This window comes from Aquila chrysaetos, chromosome 2 (genome assembly GCF_900496995.4).
Source record: "Aquila chrysaetos chrysaetos chromosome 2, bAquChr1.4, whole genome shotgun sequence".
NCBI classification, from domain to species: Eukaryota; Metazoa; Chordata; class Aves; order Accipitriformes; family Accipitridae; genus Aquila; species Aquila chrysaetos.
This window is the reverse complement of record NC_044005.1, coordinates 79,022,855-79,040,271: the sequence shown is the minus strand read 5'-3', so window position 1 is coordinate 79,040,271 and position 17,417 is coordinate 79,022,855. Positions and strand designations below refer to the sequence as shown.

General features: G+C 36.1%; 1 protein-coding gene across 7 annotated transcripts in view; it reads left to right on the top strand.

Annotated features, from left to right (window-relative positions):
- The window catches only part of ADGRB3 (adhesion G protein-coupled receptor B3), a 464,705-nt gene that overhangs the window by 181,956 nt on the left and 265,332 nt on the right, over nt 1–17,417 (top strand). For 5 of the 7 annotated variants that reach the window (XM_030039030.2, XM_030039041.2, XM_030039011.2 and 2 more), the window contains exons 3-6: nt 977–1,087; nt 3,400–3,429; nt 6,302–6,463; nt 14,741–14,905. In XM_030039030.2, the coding sequence (XP_029894890.1) occupies nt 977–1,087; nt 3,400–3,429; nt 6,302–6,463; nt 14,741–14,905 (468 nt within the window). The remainder of the gene's footprint in view (nt 1–976; nt 1,088–3,399; nt 3,430–6,301; nt 6,464–14,740; nt 14,906–17,417) is intronic. The other 2 variants (XM_030039021.2, XM_030039052.2) reach the window with 2 other exon arrangements.

The window sequence follows — 17,417 nt, the reverse complement described above, 5'->3', positions numbered from 1 at the left end:
GAAGTAGTTTCACCGTTAACCCACGGTTCCCAGCACACGCTTCCGAAATTAGAGTCCCACCAGAAAGTGAATATTTAGCCGCAAGGCACGGACAGCTGCGTGTGCCTGGGAGGAGCAGAGGGAGCTGTGCTGAAGACGCAGCAGTCCCCTCTGAGTGCAAAGGGCCCTCCACATTTCATCCCAGAAGGGAAAAAAGGAGCCTGAGGTAGAAGGCTGGGAGGTTTGCGCAGGACCAGAGAGGGTCAATGAGAGCAGCGATAGGGTAAAAGATGAAGCACTCTTGTCTCCTGCGTTCTGGGCCTTTATGTCAGTGGGTTTTTATGTAGATTTCCGTATTAAAATCAATGGGGACTTCTTTTTAAATACTGAGGGCAAGATATAACCTGTAGTTTTTATAACTGAGAGGTTTCAGAAAGGAAACAGTCCACAAGTGCTTGTTCTGCTGGATTCAGCCTAAAACTTAGGCACTTCATTGGTTAAATTATTATTATTTCGCATTGCCACCATTCCCAAAGATGACTCGTTATCTCTGTTGAAGGCTTTGCCAGCCTGAAAGATGAGTGCAGAAATAGAAGTCCTCTGGAGGAACAGCAGGCTCTGCCATAGAACAGCAATGTCTAACACTGTCACAGTCATTTTCTGGTGTGGTTTGCACTGATTCAAAATAGAAGAATAAAATGTCTGCATTTGAATAATTGCTTTTGTCCCATGTCATACAGCTGATTTATAGTACGCGTCACTACATTGAATGTTGGTTCATACAGTAAAATCATGTTTGAAAATCTGCAGACACAAATTTAAGTATTTATTAAAAGCTGAGTGTAGCAAAGTTAATTTGATGTTAACTGCCATGATCACTTGCCTGATTCTTACCAGCAACTTCCAGGTATGTTTAGGAACATATTGCATGAGACAGTATGTGACTTTTGAGAAATGTCTACACACAAGCTTTCATAAACCTTTATTCTGTCTTTAGAATTTGGAATGATGGGAGATCATACAATTAAAAGTCAGCGACCTCGATCTGTTCATGAGAAAAGGGTCCCTCAGGAGCAAGCTGATGCTGCTAAATTTATGGCACAAACTGGTAATACATCAGTTACATTTTTCTATTTACTGTTGTTAATTTTAGCAAAACCACTGCATGTTTCCATAATCTTTTGCTGCATATTTGTCAGTTTTCTAAGCTGATACTTTTTTTGAATCATTTATTTTTTTTTTCACCAGTTAAAGTCCATAAATAAAGTAGCGGAGAATTAGGTAGATCATGCAAAAACATGCACTGTGAATGTGGATACTGAATCATTTAGTGATAAGCATGAATTTCCTTAGCAGTAAAAGCAGTCTCACATGTACAGGACACAGGACAGCTTACTGTGACGTATTTACTTTTTTCAAAAAAGTTAAGAACATGCTTCTGATTTCTTTATAAATAAACTAAGGTCTAATTCCAGCTTTAGGCGTTTATCAATTAATTAATTACTAGGGTGACTTTAATGTGCACACATTCAGCATTTACTGTCTTTGGGCCAGCACAACGCTCTATTCTCTAGTTTCCAGATTCATAATTACTAAATGAAATTGGCTGTAAGTAGTTTTTAATTGGATGTGCAAATTATCTAACAGTTTTTCATCTAAAACATATTTTCTAATTTTGTTTGAGCAACTTCATCTTCTTTAGATAAAGGTACCAAAATGATATTACAAACCTAGAGATGAAGTAATTAAAAAAAAAAAAAAGCCTGTTTACCAACAGTTACCACAGCTGCCTTTGAGGTCAATGATAAATTTTGGTGGTGAGTCGAATTAAGCTCTCATGCACCACACTACTGCCCATTTTGCCATCAGTAATGATCTGTGTATCTGTTGGTAAAAACTAACTCTGTAATGGTTCCCTACACACTCCATTCCAGTAAGTTCCTGCGTTGAAAAATCTTGTGCCCCATAATTATTGTATGGATTTGAAACAACTTACTCTGTATTCCATAGTTACTAACCTTGAAAATATGCCTGCATCAGTCATATTGCTTCCAGTACATAATGCTTCCAGTTTATATTCACTTTAGTGAAAGAGCTATAATTGCTTCTAGTTATGTTGCATGTTGACTTCCTTAGTAGCAGGTGCTTTACTTAACAGATTTGCAGAAACCGATATATTAAGTAATCTAAATACATGTATAGCCAATCAGTGTAGATCTGTTTGGTAAAGAATTTAGAAAGGGAAAAAGTCTGTTTCCCTCCTATTAATCTATAGGACTACTTTTATGGCTAACTCCCAGTTGATACTGCTGTCAGCAAACGTAGTGGAAGAAGGGAGCCTAGGACCCTCTTGGTCTCCGCGCAGTTTTTGTTTAGGCAAGTAGAACTTATTACTTACATACCTAGCTCAGACTTAGAATGTTAGTTGCTTACTACATAGAATAACACCTTTGCTTTTATGCTGCTTCTTGAATTCATACAATTATTCCAAAAAATAAGTAGGATGATCTGTTTTATCTCCTCATATAAATCCCTAAAGCTTTCATATCATCAGGTAAAACTTGTCTTTGGTAACTTCTAGTCATGCATTGCAGTGCATCTATTATGGGTGTTAGAGAACTGCATTACAAATGCAGCACTTATACCATCACCTTCTGATAGATTGTGTGTGTGGAGTGGGAGACGAACGTTCAAAATTATACAGGCTTGGTTTTCAAGGTCCTGTTCTGAAAGCATGTGAGATGTATCAGCAGAGCATATAAATTGACATGCCCAGCTTTGAGGAAATCTATATTTTACATTCTGTAGGTTAACACATTTTAAGTAATACTGCGCTCTTTTTGGACATACTTACTAATTCTCATCTCTTTGTCATTTTGATTTTCCTTTGTAGTGATCATTGCATATTTTCTTCACCTCTAATGCATTCATTTTCTTGTGATATAATTATTGTGATATCTTCTTAAACTGATTCATAAGGTTTTTCCTAACACATCTATCTCATGAATTTACTCATGTACTAAGAAGTTTAATAGCATTTAAAGTAAATGGATACTGAGTTTATGAGGCTTCTTATATTTTAAGCCTGTTTAATATTTTATCTTGTGTAATAATAAAACAGATGCAAAAGTGCAACAAAATGTTTGTATGGTTTAAAAAGGCAGAGAGGTAGGAGTAGAAAATTGTCCTGGAGAAGATTTATGAACAGCATTTAATACTGTTAGAATAGTGGACTTAATCCACCGAATTTTGCTAGGAATGGAAGAGTTTTAAAATGTGGTATTAAAATATGCATTTTCCTGTTTGTCTGAGAGTGATATGAGGCAGTAAAACATTTTATTTAAAAAAAAAAAATATTTTGTGAATAATTTATTGTCCTATATTTGTCATTTTATGTGTTTGGACTGATCCTTCCCTTAGGTGTTATGGGATTTAGAGAGTATAATACAGGTAAGTGTTACACAGATCAATGAGGCCTTCCATACAGTAAGTTTATGTTTCCTCTTACATGTCGAGCAGCAGGGGAGATTAAGGTCTTGGTAGCTTGCCAATAGTTAATTTGAGATTGTAGGTTTAATATGATAGATGTAAAAATTTAAGAGTTCTTAAGTAACAGATAAGTAGAAGGAAAATAAAAAGTAGCTCTTTTGAAATTTTCGTTTCAGAAAATAAAAAAATGGAAGAGAGATAAAGACAACAATAGAAGATGTATTTGCAGATTACATAGGCAATCTAGGTTTATTCTAGAAAATAAAGTAGTCTTTATTTGCTTAAATTAAAAATGGCTAACTATGGTATGATATGTCTGTGAAGATGTTTCCCTCCTTTAAAATATTTTTAAATAAGTAATAATCATACTGACAGCAGTACAAAATACTCTGAAAAATTAAAAATTACCAAAAAATCATAATGCATTGTGCAAAAGGAAGCAAACCAGCTGGTGAGATAAATTTGTTCTTTATTTTCTCTGCTTTCACTCTTTTTGCAGCATACATCATGTTAGTGTGGAGGATCTTGCTCCAGCAAATGTTTAAGCAGTCTATCCTTTATGTATGCTGAAGTATATTGCTAGATTCTGCCTTTTGTGAATGGACAGTCCATATATGCTCAGAACTTCTAATTATTAATTTCAAAATTCACTCAGTATAATCACATTTCTTAGTATCATGTTACTGCTATTTTTCATCGTATTCCAGGAGTTAAGAGCAACTTTTTATCAATTTAAGATATCTGAAATTTTAAAGTTTTAATACTTCATTTCTGTATTTTAATAGCTATGCATTGTCACCATGTCTGTGTGGGATAATGGATAATTTACACTGAGTATATATGACTGTTTTACATAATGAGGAACATCTTGAGAAACACAGCTTTGACTTTTTCTGCTATTTGACCTTTCATCTAAACCATTTTAATGAAGGCAAAGTCAACTTCAAACATGTAGGAAAAGACAAAAAATATTAGCCTAGAAACCCATAGTAATACAAGTATTTTTACCATGTACCTAGGGTTTATAGTACATATTGTATAATTGTTAATGTCTACCTAGATATTAGCTATATTTACCATATTATGTCATCTAACCTGAACCCAAGCCATGTAACAACCTAATAAGAATGCTAAATTCATATCAGAAAAACTATTAAAACAATAATCAGTGATTAAATGTCTCATTTTTTCACCTAATAAATAAAGAAAATTACTGCAGAAATCACTCTGGTGAATTTTTGTATGTAAAAAAAACTCATCATTTTTTCCTTGTCCATAGAAATTGTTAGAGTTGTATAGAATTTTATGAAAAGCAGAGGGATTTGTGTGCTAATTATAAAGCATTCTGTCTTGTTACTGAATAAGAAGCACTTTTTTTTTTTTTTTTAAAGCATTGAATAGCCTTAGAATTGCTGCCTAGAGGACTAGCAGAGACAAGCATTTTGCAAAGGTTTCATGCTTGGCCTCTGGAAACAAAAAAAAAAAGATCTTGGACGGATGCTTGCTACAAAAGCACAGTTTCAAGAAATAGTGTATCATTTACTGCATTCTTGGAAGATAGCACCAGAGCCTTCCTGGTTTGCAGACATTCCCTTGATTGCGACAAATGCCAAAACTTTTGGAAGACTAGAGGTATATTGAGAACTGAAATTTTAACAAGCTATTCAAGGCTGAAGGTTGTATCATGCCACTGATTTTTAAAGCAGAAAACCCCATTTGTTTCAAAAAGGACTTAGGTTTAAAAATCAAGGGTGTAATAGAGGCTTCAGCATGCCATTTTATACTGATTTTAAATGGAAGAAGATAAACATGAATCCAGAATTATTTACTGAAATTGTTCAGTGAGGTATATTCACGTTGTTTTTGCATTTGCTTGCTGACAATACTCAAGGGATCCAGTTTTCTGAACATGAATGCTTTTGTGGAAGGAATTACAGAATTGTGTGTATAGCTGTTCATGGAAACTAAATTTAAGCGTCCTTTCCTGAGCATCCATGCAAGAAGACTTCATGCATTACTTGCTTTGAAAAAAATAGAAATAATATAATGTGCTATCTCTCAACAACGAAAAAAATGACACTATTCAATTCTACGGTATTAATAAATCACATCTGACAATTTTGAACATAGTGGTATGTACTATATGCAGTAATGAGGTCTAGCACATCCAAGACTTTAACACACCTGTAGGTCAGAAGCAAGGAGCAGATCTGTGCAGTAAATGATCAAACCGAAGTTCCCATTCCACCATTCAGGTTAAAATTTGGTAAGAAAAGTGCTTCTCTTTACCAGGGAACTTCTCTCAAATGCTAAATGACTCTCCTCTGCTGAAGAAAAGATAAGAAATTAAGGGGTTGGCTTGGTTTGGGGTTTTTTTTGTTTGCTTGTTTTTAAATCAGAATTCCCTTACTGGTAGAGTTCCTTAAACTATTACCTAGCCTTCATCCTAGAGTGATAAGTATAAATATCAAAGATAAATACTTTGCTATTGTATAAAAAGAGTTGTCTATGTTCTTCTAGCATCCTGAGGGCAGTGTTCTTTCTAAAGTGTTGAAGGGCAGTAGTTCTCATAAAGTCGTAAATGATGCTAAGCGATCAAAGTGTTTCCCTCTGACAGGCGTTATGTGACTGCAGCATTGTAGGTGTCTTTATTTTCTATTCATTGCACATTTTCACAGCTGCTTTACTCCATGAACTTTTAAATATTTATTTTGGTGTGGTACTTTTTTCTTTGATTTATAAGAGCAGATGATAATGAGCTTTAGCAAAAAAAAAAAAAAGTCTCGTTAATACTTATGTCTATATTCATGTTTGTTTGTTGTCTTGAATACAGGTGAATCTGGTGTTGAAGAGTGGGCCCAGTGGAGTACGTGTTCAGTTACTTGTGGTCAAGGGTCGCAGGTGCGAACCAGAACTTGTGTATCACCTTACGGGACACACTGCAGCGGCCCTTTAAGAGAATCAAGGGTTTGCAATAACACTGCCCTCTGTCCAGGTAGTGTTAGCAGCCAATAAATAAAATTGTGGATGTTTTTGAACTGTATAATGATAAGAATTTGAAACTATATCTTTTTTATTATTATTTTTATTTTTAACATGAATTTCATAAGGGCATTTCAGTTAGAGCAGAGAAGTGTAATACTATTCAGCTGTGAAATTTTGTCATGTAGATTGTTATTTTTACTTTCAGAACAGTCAAGATATGGAACAAGAGTCCGTTTTTTTCTGACAGTTTCAGATTTAAAAAAAAAAGTTGTGTTCTCTGATTTTCACTCAGAAAAGAGAAGGTATAGCATGAGTACAAAATACAAGCTAGGGAAGAAACCCAGATCATCAATACATTAAGAAGCAGAGACTGATTAACAGGGTGGGTTAAGTTAACATATATTATTCGACACTGCAATTGTTTCGCCATTTAGAATACTGTCTTCTAGGCAATGGGCCAGTCAATGTTCTCTGCACAGTAATGTCTTCATGGACTTTCCTTTACATTGTTCTGGCAAGAAAGGGCAACAGCTACCCATCAAAGGAAGAAAGATCAGACAAAAAGTAACTCTTACATCTGACACAAGGTAAAGGTCATTAGTATCTTGCATCACAGTTTTCCTACTCCTTTTGTCTCGGAGATCTGGACATAGCTGGAGTTCAGCAGCAGTTATACACTAAGGAGAAGAGACAGGCATGTTCGAGTTAGTTGGTGAAAGGGCACATCTTGTTTCTTTAGACTCTACCTGTGGATCTGATTAATCTGGGATGGGAAGCAAAAGGGAAGCCATAGCCCCTGTGACTGCATTCACTTTCCTCTGCTGTGTCTGAAACATTAAAAAAAAAAAAAAAAAAAAAAAATATTATATGTCTCCCTTCAGATGCACAAATTCCTCAGGTCTTTGTAACATTTGATCCCAAGAGGGTGGTGAGCCATCTTCAGCTTCTGGGGAAGCTCACTCCATTTGTGAAGTAAACTAAACTGTCATACACAGAGAATCCCCTGGACTTTATCTCAATGAGTAGTAAACTCTCACATTGTTACTGTGTGCTGAAAAATATCCAAATGGAAGTGCATATGTGATCCCATCAGAGTTTGTGTACCAACATTATAAGCACTTAGGGAACCTGTGCAATGGAAAGCAACTTAAAAGATTGTATCTAGATCAACCTTCACTGTAGTAAGAACTGCTCTCAGCACCTAATGCTTTACTACTGTGCTTTAGGTAAGCAATTTACATGGGATTTTCTAATATTTCAGGGTAGAAACACCCAGGCAGGGCTGAATTTGATCACTTGAAGTGTTCCCATACAAAAATAGCAGCTATTTCTAAAAAGGTTAGGCTAGCTTAGAGTCTGCCAGAGGTGGGATACGTTACAAAAGAACACTCAACTTGAAAGTACAAAAATAAGAAGGGGAACTAGGATAACTAAAAGAAAAGAGCAAACATTCCAAACAAAGACAGATTTAAAGATTCCTTTGAAACTGCATGAAGTATGAAAATGAAAACACAGAGTCCAGCACTCACAATGAGATGTAGTTCTGCCTGCTTCCTTGCTCATTTAGTATTACTTAAGAAGAGGAGAGGCATTCAAATCACATAATTTTACAGCATTTTAACTTCATTCTTTCCAGTAAGGAATGCGAACTTTTCATATCAAAACAAAAAAATCCATGTAATGTAAAAGCCAAGGTAATTAATTTGCTGTCAAAATAAACTGGAAAGAAGTTAATTCTTAAAAATCACAGTCTAGCAAACTTCTAAACAATGCTCACACAAAAAGACTGCTCCATATATCTTGGGTCACAGAGGAGCTCTTTCCTTACACATGAACTCCACTTCAGGGTACGGCTTTTGTTTCCAGGTACCTGGTATGAGCAATGGCTACCCATTCGCACAGTCTAACAGTGATACTGCCAAGATATTTTCCTTTTCAGATCACCACAGCTGATTCTGATAATCCTCATGTATCTTGAGTTGCCTTTCTTAAATAATTAGTCTGGGCTTAATCTTGCATGTTGTTTCACGTGATTACAGTAACCTTATTAATTTATGTTGCTCTCTGTCTGGCTACAGGGTCACTACCGTGTGGCAGTGTGCAAGATTAGCAATTTAGAAATGTGCTTTTCCTAGTCATAGCCCCACTAATTTTTCAAACATCCCTGTAATTATTAGCCTAAATGTCCTCTGTCCTCATTATATTATGTAGCCTGACTCAGAAAGTTCAGGATTATCCCTGGTCCATGCATAACAAAATGCAGTTTGTATACTAGTATAATTAAAACACTCGTTTGACAAAACAATCCAAACATATGCATACGTAGCTGCAATCTACCCAGACCTGCAGCACTCATTCCATACAGCTTTTGGACTCTGTTAACACAGCAAGATTTTACATTGTAGAGCATAAACCAGAAGCAATAAGCGTACAAAAACATAACAGTGGTAACCTACAAATAAAAAATCTGCTGGGGCATCTTCACTATATGTTTGCATGGTTAGTAAAAGGGAGGTGGGGGGGGGCATTTTGAGAGCTGGAATAATGTTTCCAAATCAAAAAGTTGCCCCTTCAAAATAAAAAAGTATGCAGAATGGCCTACTGGACTGTATTTCAAGCATCTATCCACAAGTTTCAAATGAACCTGTTAAAATTGCAAATACTAATGCAAGGCTTCCAGAGTATTTTCATCTATTGCCTTCATGGATACAAAAGGAAGTACAAGATACTTAGTGGGATGTTAGGGAATACATCTCTCTGAGCAAACTGTCCTGGAAAATTTTGAGAATGGGATTCACCAGCTTAATGATTATATATATATATATATATTAGTATTGAAATAAAACCTTAAATTTCAAAATAGTACTCCTGACAATTCACATAAAATCATGAAGGAACCATTATTTACATAATTTGGGATTTATTTATATTTGTTCTGGACCAATACTATTTCAGGGGCAGGAGTTCATTAGGTATTTCAGTCTGTCTTGGAATCAAAAGCCTTCTAGAAGAGTGCAGCATAGTAGGCAACAAGATGTAGCTCAGGTAACCGTTATTGTTACTGGTTCTTTTGTGAGCAAGGACACCTCAGGATCGAGTACTGCACTGCCACTGATTCATTTCAGTTTAGTGTGTAACTTCTAACCCAGCTAAAACTTCAAGGAGAAAGAACATGGAATTTCCATGCCTGTAGATCATCTCAGTTAGCTTCTATTTCTCCTTCTCCATTGCCTTCAATGACTTTTACCACAAAATTTAGCTGAAGCTCAGCATTTTCAGGTTTATGGGTAAAGCAAGACATGGCAGGAGCAGGAATACCCTAAACTATTTCAGACATTTGTATGCTCAAAAGCTATGTTCTGGCTGGTATGATATGCTAAGACTGCTTTACTTATCTCCCTTTTTTTTTTTTTTTTTTTCAGGGCTCATATCAATGACGTTTAGCCATAGTGCTGAAATGTTGCACATTTTGATATGTTCTGTGCCTGCATGGTACACTAACAAAATCATTACAGAGAAATTATCCCTATCTCTTTTAATTCCTGTAGCTTTATTGTTAGTAATCTGTGCTCTGGAAGTTCAGGCTTTCACTTGACAGGAATAAGAGTAAGGAAATCTTAGGTTTATAATTAGAAAGACACATGGCAGAAGTAGAGTAGCTGTATGGCTTAAATATGAAGGTTAGAGGGCAGCCGTCAGAAAGTTTGCTGAGTTTATGTATTATGAATTTAAGAAAGACTTTTGACTGGACAATTTAAGCTATACTAATGGAAGCTATAGCACTTAAGTGAGTTTAAGTTTGTGCATACAAACGCTCCAATTTAATTTAAAAAATTCCTTTAATGTAACATCTGCGTAGATGCAGTTATTCAGCCATATTAAACTATGATACCATAGAATCATATAATCATAGAATAGTTTGGGTTGGAAGGGACCTTTAAAGCTCATCTAGTCCAACCCCCTGCAGTGAACAGGGACATCTTCAACTCGATCAGGTTGCTCAGAGCCCTGTCCAACCTGACCCTGAATGTTTCCAGGGATGGGGCATTGACCACCTCTCTGGGCAACCTGGGCCAGGGTTTCACCACCCTCATCGTAAAAAATGTCTTCCTTATATGTACTCTGCATCTACCCTCTTTTAGTTTAAAACCATTTCCCCTCGTCCTATTGCTACAGGCCCTACTAAAAACTTTGTCCATGTCTTTCTTATAAGCCCCCTTTAAGTACTGGTAGGCTGCTGTAAGGTCTCCCCGGAGCCTTCTCTTCTCCAGGCTGAACAACCCCAACTCTCTCCGCCTGTCTTCACAGGAGAGGTGCTCCAGCCCCCTGATCATCTTCGTGTCCCTCCTCTGGACTTGCTCCAACAGGTCCATGTCTTTCCTGTGCTGAGGACCCCAGAGCTGAAGGCAATATTCCAGGTGGGGTCTCACCAGAGAGGGCAGAATCCCCTCCCTCGACCTGCTGGTCACGCTGCTTTGGATGCAGCCCAGAATGCGATTGGCTTTCTGGGCTGCAAGCGCACATTGCCAGGTCATGTCCAGCTTTTCATCCACCGGTACCCCCAAGTCCTTCTCTGCGGGGCTGCTCTCAATCCCTACATCCCCCAGCCTGTATTGGTACCGGGGGTTGCCCCGAACCATGTGCAGGACCTTGCGCTTGGCCTTGTTGAATCTCATGAGGTTCGCATGGGCCCACTTCTTGAGCTTGTCCAGGTCCCTCTGAATGTCATCCCATGCCTCAGACGTGTCAACCGCACCACTCAGCTTGGTGTCATCAGCAAACTTGCTGAGGGTGCACTCGATCCCACTGTCTTTGTCATTGATGAACATATTAAACAGTACTGGACCAGTACCACTTAAAATGAAACATCAATGGCCATAATAGCTTTCTAATATCTGTTCAGTTTAAAGCTGAACAAATCAAAAGCATTTAAACCCCAATAAAAATCTCCCAAAATATGCTTGTAGGATGAAGGCCAGCATGGCCTCACGCCTCCTCCCACTTCACAGCAGTTGCATATTGTGAACACTGTGGGTGTTCACTTCAACATGATTAGGTTCTCAGAGTGGCAGAGAGAAGGGAAAGATGCTCTGCAGTAATCCAAACTCGTTGTGCTAGCAATGTTTTTGACAGATAAGTTGGCAATAATTTGAATATTTTTGTCCCAAATAATGAATCTTGCATCTGAAACTGTGTTATAGAAAACTAACTCCTCTGTGGGCCAGCTCTCCATCTGGTGTAATTTGGCATAGCTCATCTGGCTATAATTCATCAGATGTTATAGGGGGTTTTGCATTTAGAAAATGATATTAAAGCAAGAAAATGTAAATGAAATATCAGAAAAAAATATTCAAAGGTAAGAAATTTTAAATTAAGATGTACTTTTAAAGCTGATCTGGATAATACTGGAGACTTCTGTAATGCATTGAACCAATTAATTCTCCTTGATATTTGTTTGCTGACATTGGTTGTTTTCTTAGTGTTATGCCTTTTCCATCCTTGACTTTATTAGTTATCTACTAGTTTCAGATATACAAGTCTATACAAGTAGGTACTGTGAAATTTTTACTTAATGAGCTAAAATCTGTCACGGAAGATGACTTTGGACACACCTTACTTTAAACCACAAACAGATAGAGGCTGCTGTAAGTTTGAGTCCACCCAAAGTGAAACATTTTGTTTTGGCTTATGTTCAGATCCAAAATCACAAAAGAATTATTCTGTGTTGCTGCTAACATGCAGTCACTCTTGCCAGAAGAGATATACAACCTTTTGGTTCAAGACAGTGTCTTTAAAGAGCCCCTCAGCACATGTTTTTGTCATTTTAAATGAAGACAACTAACTTAAAATGTTTTGACAGCATCAAATCAAAACTCCAAATTAAACAATAGACTTAAACTCATATGTACCCTGAAAAACCTGAGCCTGTGTCTACATAGTGTCAAGACCTTTCTAATTCATTATGTTTTATAGAATAATCTTCTAAATTGGATGAAGGGTTTTTTTGTTATGTTTTGTACTTTTTGAAGTTCTTCTTGTTGCACCTGAGCTTCTTAATCAACCATTCTGGTATCAGGAGATGAAATGATACTGTTGTTATTACTGACTACTGTTTGGAATCTGATCTGACAAATTGGTTTCTCATTAATTTTTCTCATATAAGAAAAAATTTGGAGTCTTAGAGATATGACTGGATTCAGAATCTAATACTTTGCCAATGAGAAAAAAAATCTTCAGATCATATGGCTGGATCAGAGTAGCTGCCTAAGCATAGTACATAGTACCTGTTGAGAAAAGATGAAACGTAACAGATTATATGCAGATATAGTCATCCATTTACTAGTTTTAGAAGAGTTAGGTTTCCTGGTTTTGACCAAAATGTCACAGTTGATCAAGATTTCTAAAATAACTAGACTAAAATCTGTCACTTTAACATTCATTTGGAATGTTCCTGAGGGTTTGCGGTTTTTTTGCTAATATAATACGGATTGATGTGATATTTAGAATAAGATAATTTTAATAAAGCTAGCCATGTAGGATGTAGAATAATTATTGTGCTTTTTGACTACTTGTATGTGACCAACTGAAACCCTTTCATCAACTGAGCTGTTATCTAGTGGGTTAAAATCTTCCCTGAATGAAGTTTGACATTTTCTGTCAGGTATGATTTCTCAGAAGTTAGCTAACAAACTTTTTACCTCAATGTAGCATCTGAAATGACAATTTTCCTTACTTTTAATGAAATGCCATAGAACTTACCTACATGCAGAATTCCCCTTTATCTTACTGATGATTTTGTGGTAATATGCCAGGGAGCTGAATGTCCTTCCGTACCCTTGCAACTGAATTTCACCTCCGGAAATGTTATTCTGATCCCTACAAGAAAAGGGTTTTATTTGTAGAAACTGGGCAGGTGATACGTGCCTTCAGGGCAGAGGAAACCTATATATGAGAAGTTCTTTCACAGTGAGGAAAAAAAGTGAGGACAAACCAGAAAATCTATTTCTTCTGTAATGTTGTGAATCATTACCAATGATACACTGAGATGTTATACACTATTTCACCCTCTAGACACCCTTCAAACAGACAGGGTTGCAGAAACACACAGCGTTACGTGATACCGAGTGTGATGCTCAGCCTGGGTACTAAGTCTCTGGATTTTTCTTAACTGCCTAGAGTTACTACAGTTCTCACTACTACATTCCTGTTCTCACAGAGCCTAATTTAAACCCGTGCAACTGCTTTTATTTAAGCAGAAGAAAAATAACTAAAGTTTGTGTTGCAGTATTTTTCAATTTATAAAGAACTGTTTTACCAATGCATGTATGGAATTGTCTTACCAGTACATGCTTAACTATAAAATATTGGAGAACTTCCTCAAAATTTAACTCCAATTGTTTCTGAAAAGAGAACACATATGGTATATAAGCTCACATGGATATTGTATATTAGTTTCTCTTACAGTGGAAAAAATTTAAGGTAGAGAAAGATGCATCTTCTATGATTCTTTATATTAATTTTATGAAATACTTGTATATAAAAATATTGGTATCTGTAATATATTGTGTACTCTGAAGGTGTTTGTTGAGTGAACTTTTTTTTACAGTAGAGTGATGCATGTATTACTGTGTATGTTAAATCAATGAATATGTTCATGTAAGGAAATAGCGCAGATTTCTTTTGCTTATGTGGTCTTGGAATTTTTGAGGAAGATAATCAAGCACATATGCTGCCACGTTTCCACTAGAATTTAAACAAGTGAAACAATTGTAAGATAACAGCCCCAATTATGATGGTGACACAGTAAGAAATTATGGCATTTATTCCTATATTTTCAAAAGAAAGCTTAGTTTTGATTGCTTCAAGTTTTTAGAGTTGCCTTGATACATAAAGTATATGCCTGATTTTCACAAAGACTAGTGTCCTGAAAATCAGGGCTATTAAATGTATCTTAAGTCAGGCACCAAAGATATCCTTACTAACTTTTGAAAAGGGAAGCCATCTTTCTTAAATGAATGACAGAAAAGAAAATGTGGTAGTGAGATTAGTTTAAAGATTAGAGAAAGTGGTTCAAAGTTAAATATATTTTAGAGAAAATATACTTTTTAAATTGAAATTAACTAAATTTTATAAAGGTTTTGTTTGCCAAAGCTAAAGTTTACCTATGTACTGATTTCCTTGAAGTTGGCAAAATAATTCCCATTTAAAATATTGATCTTGTTTACTTTGAAATCCTTCTCTTACTTGTGTGTCTGTTTCTGGTTAAAATCTGTTTGGTTTGTTGCAGTACATGGCGTTTGGGAGGAATGGTCACCTTGGAGTTTGTGTTCATTCACATGTGGTCGAGGCCAAAGAACTAGGACAAGGTCATGTATACCTCCCCAGTATGGGGGAAGATCATGTGATGGACCTGAAACACAACATAAACCTTGCAATATTGCACTCTGCCCTGGTGAGCTCATATAGCAACTCTCTGCTTTGTTACAGTGCATTCGATGTGGGTTGTTTGTGATTTCTTTTATTGCCTTTTGCACACAGAAAAAAAAAAAAATGTTACGGAAAGTGAGTAGACGGGGTAATATTGTTCATAATTCTGACTATAGCGATTAAAGGGTATAATCAGGATGGTAACTGTTTGAGATACTACACAAGCAGACAATTCTTAGTTTCTTCAAGATACGCTTTCTGTAGGGCACAGCATGTTGTGTAGGAAATCTTGATTCAGGAGGGGTCTTGGAGAACCAAAAGGCAAACAACTTTCTGAGTGTGGCTTAAAGGGAGACTTTCAGAGGTCACGCAGTTTGTGTCCACCATATCTTTTTGAATTATGTTTGCTGAGAGGTTCACTGTAATTATTTATTCATCAGACAACAAACATATTTGGGAAACTGTAAAATTTTAAGTGTTATTAATTTATTCAAAATGGATATTAATTACATGTGTGCAGAGAGAAAGGCTGACAAACTGGGGCATTATTTGAGTCCCAGTTAAGCCCTTATGGGAAGGATTTTAAGTGCCTCATTTCTGGGAGTTAGTTGCTAAATCACTTTAAAAAACTACCCCTAACCAAGTAAACAATGCGTGGGCTTCACATGAAACCTTCCTTCCACTGAAATTGAAACTAATTCAAAAAAATCATCTATTCTTTCAAAATTTATTTTGAAGTTTTTGTCCATAGGTTATGATTAATTTTGACCAAAATTTTCAATATGTGTATATATGTATGTAAGTATCTATATCTGTATACACATAAATATGCATATAGGTGTATATAATACCTAAGTATTATATATTTCTATATAATACCTAGGAATTACAATACGTTCAATAACCATAAAGAAGTTTATATATATTATAATAATTCCTGGTTATTGAACTCATTGTAAGACTTAGGTATTTAAAAGGTGTCAGGTAGCTGTAATGTGAGAAATTTCTTTCATGAGTTCTGTCTGACAGTGTGAAGGTTGCCCTTGCAGCAGGCTTGTTGAATATCCACAGTTCACAGCACTGCTGCGAAGAGATTCTCCAGGACCGGAGCTCTTCCTGAGAAGGGTTGATGGGCATTTCATTACCAAATGGTTGTTTGATGATTTGAAAACAGAGATGAAGCTAAAAATGGAACTTAGTGCCTCACAGAATTAAAACTAAATTTCTTAGATTTTTATGAAACCTGAACTTTGCTTTTCTTCTGGTCAGCAAACTATCCTCCAACTTCAGGACAAAATTTGTGGAAAAGTTTTAGTGCTGAATGCAGCTGCAAAAATGTTGAATTAATCCAGTTTTTGGCCACATTGGCAGCTGTGCAATTTTACATGTGCCTACACAAAAGTAATTAACATGATATATGAGCATGAAACAGAGTTGACAACAAGAGAAATGCCAAATAAAAATAGCAGAGAAGAAATTAATGCATTCAGTTCGCTTCAGCATTGCAAAGGAACACAAAAGATACTTCACCTAATCTCTCAAAATAAGCAGTTATTTGAGAATTCTGGATTTTGAACAGTCATTTGTAACTAAATGACTTTCACCAGAGGAAGTTATATACTGGTTACATTTAAAAGTAACAGTTTAAATCTTTGCTGAATGTTAAGATTTGCTGTAATTTGAATGTTCAATTTTATAAGTGAATCTTCACGTTGAATTCTTTAGTCTTTTAACGGTATTTCTGAAATAGAAAACTCGCATGCTATTTGCTCCTAAAGATAAAGGAGATGTATAAAATATATATGAGAAGCCACGGAATGAGTTTTCTCCAAAGACACTATAATAATTGACTCCATCTTTCCTACCCTAAATAATACTATATAGCAATGAATAAAACTGAAGAGGGTGCACTGAAATGTAATTTCCATAATGTTTTCCTCTTCACATAAAGCTTTTATGATTAATGAGTGCAACTAGCTTCCATGTTTGGGAAGATTTCCATTTTCTGCTGAATAAATTATCAGGACGCAGCTTCATAGCTTGAGAGGCATCTGCATTGAGAAGTGGTTCACAACCAGGCATTACATAGAATATTTAATATAGAACTTTAGGAAAAAGCCTCAGAAACTGTCTTCCTTTAAATCACTGGTTGCTGAGATCCTGGGCATTAGAGATACAGATAGTATCTTTGAACTGTTGGAAATGTTCTGTGGTTACTGTCAGACAACAGTAAAATAGTTCACCTCCGTATTTCACTGAACAGTGGTGCACACATACAGACACAGCATGTTAAATCACTGACTTAAAGATTCTGCTTCCTATTTGAATTATTAACACCATCGACTTAGGAAGCTGCTATTCCAGCCCTCCTTTAGAAGAATCCTGAAATCGGGGGTTGGCAAGTGCACCAAGTGAAGTTACTCGTTTTCAGTGGTGGTGCTTTTATAGCAATAGTACTTATAAACCCAGGTTTTCCAGGACAAGTATTAATCAAAATTGTGTTACAGCCTACATTTTGAGTTTATATTGGGTAACTG